Source organism: Sparus aurata, chromosome 4 (genome assembly GCF_900880675.1).
Source record: "Sparus aurata chromosome 4, fSpaAur1.1, whole genome shotgun sequence".
NCBI lineage: Eukaryota > Metazoa > Chordata > Actinopteri > Spariformes > Sparidae > Sparus > Sparus aurata.
Genome location: NC_044190.1, coordinates 35,832,187 through 35,839,207, shown reverse-complemented (window position 1 = coordinate 35,839,207; position 7,021 = coordinate 35,832,187). Strand labels below are relative to the sequence as shown.

Genomic DNA, 7,021 nt, shown 5'->3' with positions numbered 1-7,021 from the left:
CGGCTGCAGGGTCCCATTTCGCTCTAATATTATTATTATTATCATTATAGCACTGTTGAATTATTACCCACACGAAGATAATCACGCCGTGTGTTTTGTGTCCAACAAATCCTTCAAGGCCCACTCCTAACAGCTTGTAATCATCAAAACATTTCTGCTGAGGATGAACTGTATGTTGTGCACGAAGACAGAGCCTGGGTCGAGGTGGGGTGATGAGAAGTCGGCCTCGGAGATAAAAAGAGGAATCAAGAAGTGAGTTGAGAAAGCAAAGAAAGAAATGTGACCAAAAAAAGAGGAAGTAAGAATTAAGAAATGAGGCAGAAAGGGAGGAATATGAGGAAGTTCCAGCCTCTTGGGCAAACTAGGTTGGCTTTTTTTTTTTAAGGCAATAGTTCCATCAAGTGGTTGCAAGATCAAACTGCAACAAGTCAGGCACCAACAAGTCGCACCTGCAGCCTCACTGTATTTCTGCTGGCTTTACCTGTGAAAATGTCAAATGAACCGTTTCTATTTACTTGTGCCACAACTTCTGCTTTAAAAAAAAACTACTATTCCTCTACATTGTATTCCTAAATGCAGTACAAACCTAAAACCCTCCGATAAGAGGATGTGTAAATGTCCTTGCGTCTCTGTGACCGATGGGCAGCGGGTCAAACTATGAACTCCTTTTGCATAACTTTGGAAAAACTCAGGGGAGTTTCATTAACTGTCGCTCTGTGATGCAAGCAGACACATCTGTCCTTTGGGTGTTGGGGGTTTAAAGTTTCATTTCACTTGCCGCCAAGGAAAAAAGGCAATGCTCGGTTTCCCTTTTACAGGAGGGACTTTGTAGCGGAGCCTGTTTCGCTTTCAGTTGTGGAATGAGGAAGAGGCAAGTCCACAGCAGTGCTGCGTCTCCCCAACTAACAGATGGAGGGAAGCACACTTTGTTGTGGAGACTAACGTGAGTGATCATATTACAGTGTTGTTACTGTGCGTTACGTGAGTTTGTAGGTTAATCTTGTGTGTTTGTGTGTTTGTTACGTATTAATATCTAATTATTATTGGGGTGGTTAATGTGTATGAATCCAAAAATGGTGTCTGACGTAATTTAAGAGAATAATATTGAAAGTCTTTGTGGTTAGGAGTCACATACTGACATGTGGGTGTGTTTCTGGGCTCCGGCTGTGATACTGGAAGCAGCATTCGTACACGCTGGATGTCCCTGGTGTAGACGGTGACATGCCAAAAGCATGTCTGTCCAGGAGCTCGTGCTGAAACAACGGACGGAGATACTACACGCACTGTGCAGCAGCGGCTCGGCTGAACATCTGGAACAGGTCCTGGACGTGCTGCTGGCAGAGGAGGAGCTCTCATGGGAGGAATACCAGAACGTGCAGGTACCGGGGAGGGCACTGTACACTAACGCCAGACAGTTGCTCGACCTGGTTTATACGAAGGGTGTGGATACTTGCGGGCTCTTCCTCGCTGCTCTCAAACAGGTCCTGCCTGAAGCAAAGGGAGTTGGCTTCTCTCTGACGGGATGCCGTTCAAGCCTTGAAGGAAAAGAAGAATACCAGAGCACATCTAGTCAGACTCTTCTGACCCAGAGACCCAGCCTGGTCAGGGAGCTGCAGGGCTGCACTGATGGCGCTCTGCAAGCTCTCCTCATATCAGGACTGTTCACCACAGCGGACTGCGATGATGTGCGACTACCTATACACACCCCCTCTCAGCAGGTAAAAGGCCCGCGTTTTATGAACATCAATTAAATGTGGCTTGACAACTTCCTGTTATTGTTGCTTATCTATTGAGTTATACTTGGATGAAACTGATGTTTTGTTTTTTGTATTTCTCTTATATTGCTTTTTAAAAAAAATAGATTTTATACATATGCTTTCCCCCCAAGAGCTTGATACACTGCTTGTATCAGATAAAGTGCCTCCAGTGATGTCACTCAATGGCTGAGCTGCATTTTGGGTAATGTAGGCTCCATGTTTGGACTAGAGGAATGTGTGGACTAGAGGCTGTTTCTCTGGATCTGCTGTATAGATTTTGATCATTCGTGATCATTTGAGTGCTATTCAAAATCTGGTGCCTGCATTTCCCACAATGCAACGTGAGCCACTGAGTGACACTGGAGGTAATTTATTAGATTAGTTGCAGTTCCTTCTGGTGCCACAAAAGTCTTTGTACTACTGTTTTCACATAATCCAGATGTACACCTGTAAACACACTTTAATCTGTAAAATGTAAGTAATATTTAATATGAAGCCTTGGCACAGCATAAAATGTTGAACTGTACAAATGACTCTGTTTTCATTCATATATCCAACAGGCGAGGCGTTTGCTGGACCACGTCAGGTCGAAAGGAGAATCAGCAGCGAAGACTTTGCTGCAGTACATTCAGCAAAAACAGGAATCTGGATCAACACCGACCCAGGAGAAACCAACTCCTCCCAAAGGTACGGCAGGATTATAATCCTGTTAAAAACTATAACAGCATGCTATTTATTATGTTAATAGGACATTATATGTGCAAGATAAACCTACCGCAGACGCATATCCTTGTACGATCTTGTGGTTTATCTGAAATATACTAAATGTATCCACTTCTGCGGTGGAGCAGCAAATATAGCATGTGGTTAAAAAAATGACTCATTCAAACATTTTCTGAGACAAACTGTCTGCACACCACATTCACATTTGAATACACTGAACATATACAGTGCTTTTTATAAATCGTAGTTTGTCTTTTGTTCTGTCACAGAGTTCGTCAAGTATCAGAAGAAGCTCAGCAGTTCTGTGTCCGCCCAGTCCTGCTTCCTCAGTACTTATGGAGGGACCAGCCACATGTCTCTGGATGACATCTACACTGAAGGTCAGCTGGAACTGGGTCATGACTGTGCTGATGCGCATGGGTCATTGGGCCTGGAGGACATAGTCGGTACAGCAGGTACAGTGAACGAGGAGGCCGACACGGTGCTGGTGTCCGGGGAGGCAGGCAGCGGGAAGAGCACCTTGCTCCAGAGGCTGCACTTGCTTTGGGCTCGGGGGACAGCCCTGCAGGACTTCCTCCTTCTGTTTCCATTCAGCTGTCGCAGGTTGAACTCGGAGCAGAGGGAGCTGTCTGTCCAAGAACTGCTGTTTCAGCACTGCTGCTGGCCAGACAGGGAGCAGGAGGAGATCTTCCAGTTCATCCTGGACCACCCACATCTCATCCTCTTCACTTTCGATGGCTTGGATGAGCTCAAGCAGAGCTTTTCAGATGAACACAGGCTCTGCTGCCCCACCCAGCGTGCACCTGTTCACGTGCTGTTGTTCAACTTAATCCAGGGTTCTCTCATGAAGGGCGTGCGGAAAGTGGTGACTAGTCGCCCGGAGGCAGTGGGCCCCTTGTTGAAGAAACACCTTCGCAAAGAGGTGTTCCTGAAAGGCTTTTCCCCGAGCGGCATCGACTGCTTTGTGAAGAAGCATCACAGTGACCCCGCTGTGGCTGCAAAGGTTCTGGGGTCCCTACAGACAAACACTGCTTTACTTGGACTGTGTCATAGTCCGGTCCTCTGCTGGATTGTGTCACAGTGCCATAAGGAGCTGCTCGGCTGTGGGGAGGGCAGCCCGCAGACAATCACAGACGTGTACCTGATGATCTTACAGCACTTTCTCCAGCGCCAAAGCTCCCAGGGGAGCACTGCGGGGTCGGGTTGGCTTCATGAGCACCTACAAACAGTCCTGCATCTCGGGCAGCTTGCCTTTGAGTTGATCGGAACCACCTGTTACATCTTCTCAGGTGCAGACTTGGAGACATGTGGTGTGACTGAAAAGGACATCAGCATGGGCTTCCTCATTCAAAGCAAAGATATGTCCTCCACTCGCAGTAAACGCTATGAATTCCTTCATGTGACTCTGCAGTGTTTCTTTGCTGCTCTGTACATTGTTCTCTCAAACAACACTGACCGTTCAACCATCCCCAAGCTCTTTGAGCTGAAGGACCTGAAGGAGACAGGTCTGAGCAGCGCATGCTTCGGGTCCTGCTTGCCTTCCACCTACCAACAAGAGGGGGAAGCTACAGCAGCTGAAACACCAAATCTGCAAATCACAGCCACCTTTGTGTCAGGGCTGCTGTCTCAGCGCCATCAAAGCCTGTGGCTCCACTGCTGCCCCAGTGCTGTGATGGAGAAGAGGGTCAGACAGGTGGTGAGATGTCTGTCCAAAGGCATGCAGAAACACTTCAAGTCCATCCCTCAGCCTGTAGAGGGGGAGAAGAAGAGCATGCACGCAATGCCAGGCTTCGTCTGGCTTATCAAATGCATCTACGAGATGCAAGAGAGCAGGATTGCAAAAGATGCCATGAGTAAGCTGGAGGTGGACCACTTGAAACTGACCTACTGTAACATCGGACCTGTGGAGTGCACTGCGCTAGCGTATGTGCTCCAGCATCTGAAGAATCCTGTAGGCCTGCAGCTGGACAACAACTCTGTGGGCGATGTTGGAGTGGAGCAGCTTCTTCCCTGCATGCACATTTGTAATTCCCTGTAGTGAGTATGAAAGGTTGCATTATTCCTCCCATCTATTCATTATCGTAAACTAAGCCTCCAAATCCTTAAGTGCCTCGTATCTCCCCTTCATCAGTCTTAGGAATAATAACATTACCGATGAGGGGATCCGCAAACTGATCGCCAAAGGAATCCAGTGCGACAACTTCCGGAAAATTGCGTGAGTGTTGTCTAGACAGTAAATCATTAACGCTACCATTAAGTCACAAATGACGTTGAATCATCATTTCGTTTCCCTCTAGGCTCTTCAACAACCAGCTAACTGATGCATGCACACAGCACTTTTCTCATCTTCTGAAGACCAAGCAGAATTTCCTCGCTCTCAGGTCAACAGTATTTCCAGCGCTCGACAAATGTGACACTAAAAAGGAACTCTTTAAATAGGTCTTTGTAGTGTACGATGCGTATTTAATGAACTTCTCGTTTTTCTTTCAGGCTGGGTAATAATAATATCACAGCGGAAGGAGCAAAGCAGCTGGCAGAGGGCCTGAAATTCAACCATTCACTGCAGTACTTAGGGTAAAAGTCTTTGCGAAATTGAAGAAAACTTCTTCCAGATCTCATGCATCTTATTAATATTACAATTTTTTTTTATTCCCAGGCTTTGGGGCAATAAGATAGGTGATGCAGGAGCAGAGGCCCTAGCACAAGTCCTAGAGAGCAGCAATACTCTGGTGTGGCTCAGGTAATACTTGTTTCAAATATTGGCACATGTTAGGTAGACTTAAGAGAACGTGGAACATTTAAAAAACAATTAAATTCCACTTATGTGCGGCTCCATAATGGCCACAATTGTGTGTGTGTGTCGTTATGCAATGGCAGCCTGGCAGGCAACGGCGTAGGGAGTAGAGGAGCCCGCGCCCTCGCCAACATCATCAAGAACAGTGCGTCACTGGAAGAGATTTGGTAAGTTTCGGAGATCAGTCATACGCGTATTGAAAATGCAAAAGACATTTGTATGCGCCGAAGGGCTGATTTGACATTTGAGCAGTCACTGTACAGTAGTGCTTAAATTACTCCACCCTCTCTCCACCCTCTCATTTCCTGTAAAAGGTTGATAGAGAACTGCATAACCAGAGCAGGGGTGGAATGTCTGATTCAAGCCCTCGAACACAACACTCATGTGAAATCGATATGGTACGTGATGAGCGCTGAGCAATACATCCACAAATACAAAAGTTGCCACTGTTTGTTTCCTCTTGTGGCTGGTGCATGTGATTGGTTGCGTGCCTCCTGGATTTGGGTCAAGGCATGGCTGCACTTCTAGCTTCAGTGCCAAGAAAAACTGTGGTTGTGGAAGCCCGCATCCCGCTGTAGCCAGACAAGAATGTTTTTTTTTTTTTTTTTTTGGCTTTAAACTCGGTTTGTATTTCCAAACTTGTTGTGCACCGTCAGTGAGAGATTTTCTCCATCACTACAGCTTGAGAAACAACGACCTCACCCCGGAGGAAGTCGAGGAGATGACACAACGTGAATCCAGGCTGATCTTCTGAGTCCGTATCGAGCTGGCAGATGAATGTATCGCTTTTAAGAAGTGTCTTTTATTTATTATCAAAATGTTTTATATTAAAACTCGAAATGTAAGACGTGTCTGCTCAAGTGGTTTTCTGCTACGCGGATGATCAAAATGCAATGTTTCAGTGTTTATTCAAATATACAAAATCTCCCCACCTTTTTATCTCGGGTTTCTTTTTTAGCGTAGGTGGTGATAGGATCACATAACACCATACCACAAACACTATTACTACTACTACCACTACTAATACAGATCATACCGAGTGTTAAAAGAAAGACTCTCGGCTGAAAATAAGCTGTCTGTTTTCGATGGACTAAAACTTACAAATTACTGAAATACAAGCCCACTTTTATTTTTAAATCTAATTTTGCACAATACTTCATACTTCTACACTACATATTTGGGGGAATATTATATGCTTTATTGTTATACCTTTATTTGATAGCTATAGTATGATTATATATATATATATGACAATTTTAGAAATTATTACATATAAGATACTCTATATATATTCAACTTTCAACCCTATTTTTCAGTGATAAACAGCTCTGACTCAGCTGATAAAACATTGGAATTTGACAAACATAAGACTGCATAATTAATAACAATCTAAAAATACAATATATCAATGATATATTTTGATTTTTTTTAACATTAAATACTTTATTGCACTGTAAAATGCCCAATTCTGCATGCACCCTCACTTTTACATGATATTTACAGTAATCACATTCTTGCATTACATTTTTTAATGCTTACCTGTTATAAAAATTTAGTATCGCATCTCACATGGAGACAACACTGTGCAGTAAACACTCCTGTCACCAGTGCTCACAGTTCACCAGAGACAGCATTCTCTGCCCCTGAAGGCTACGCCTCAACCTAACTACATGCTCTATGGGAAAACCCCACAGAGTGGGACTTGGTTACAAACACGACGATGAGCCAATCAGCGCTTGAGAAGAAA

At 44.7% G+C, this 7,021-nt stretch overlaps 1 protein-coding gene across 1 annotated transcript; it reads left to right on the top strand.

Annotated features, from left to right (window-relative positions):
- Nucleotides 1–871: 871 nt before the first annotated feature.
- Nucleotides 872–6,211, top strand: nod2 (nucleotide-binding oligomerization domain containing 2). The gene is made up of 11 exons (XM_030413649.1): nucleotides 872–943; nucleotides 1,125–1,718; nucleotides 2,318–2,444; nucleotides 2,750–4,517; nucleotides 4,612–4,695; nucleotides 4,778–4,861; nucleotides 4,971–5,054; nucleotides 5,137–5,220; nucleotides 5,358–5,441; nucleotides 5,589–5,672; nucleotides 5,956–6,211. The coding sequence occupies exons 2-11, from the start codon at nucleotides 1,233–1,235 to the stop codon at nucleotides 6,026–6,028; spliced, it is 2,958 nt and encodes a 985-aa protein (XP_030269509.1). The 5' UTR covers nucleotides 872–943; nucleotides 1,125–1,232; the 3' UTR covers nucleotides 6,029–6,211.
- Nucleotides 6,212–7,021: the final 810 nt, after the last annotated feature.

Coding starts and splice junctions, on each gene's coding strand:
- nod2 (XM_030413649.1), top strand. CDS start 1,233: ATGTCTGTCCAGGAGCTCGTGCTGAAACAACGGACGGAGATACTACAC. Junction 1,719..2,317: donor TACACACCCCCTCTCAGCAG/GTAAAAGGCCCG, acceptor TATATCCAACAG/GCGAGGCGTTTGCTGGACCA. Junction 4,862..4,970: donor CAGAATTTCCTCGCTCTCAG/GTCAACAGTATT, acceptor TTTTTCTTTCAG/GCTGGGTAATAATAATATCA.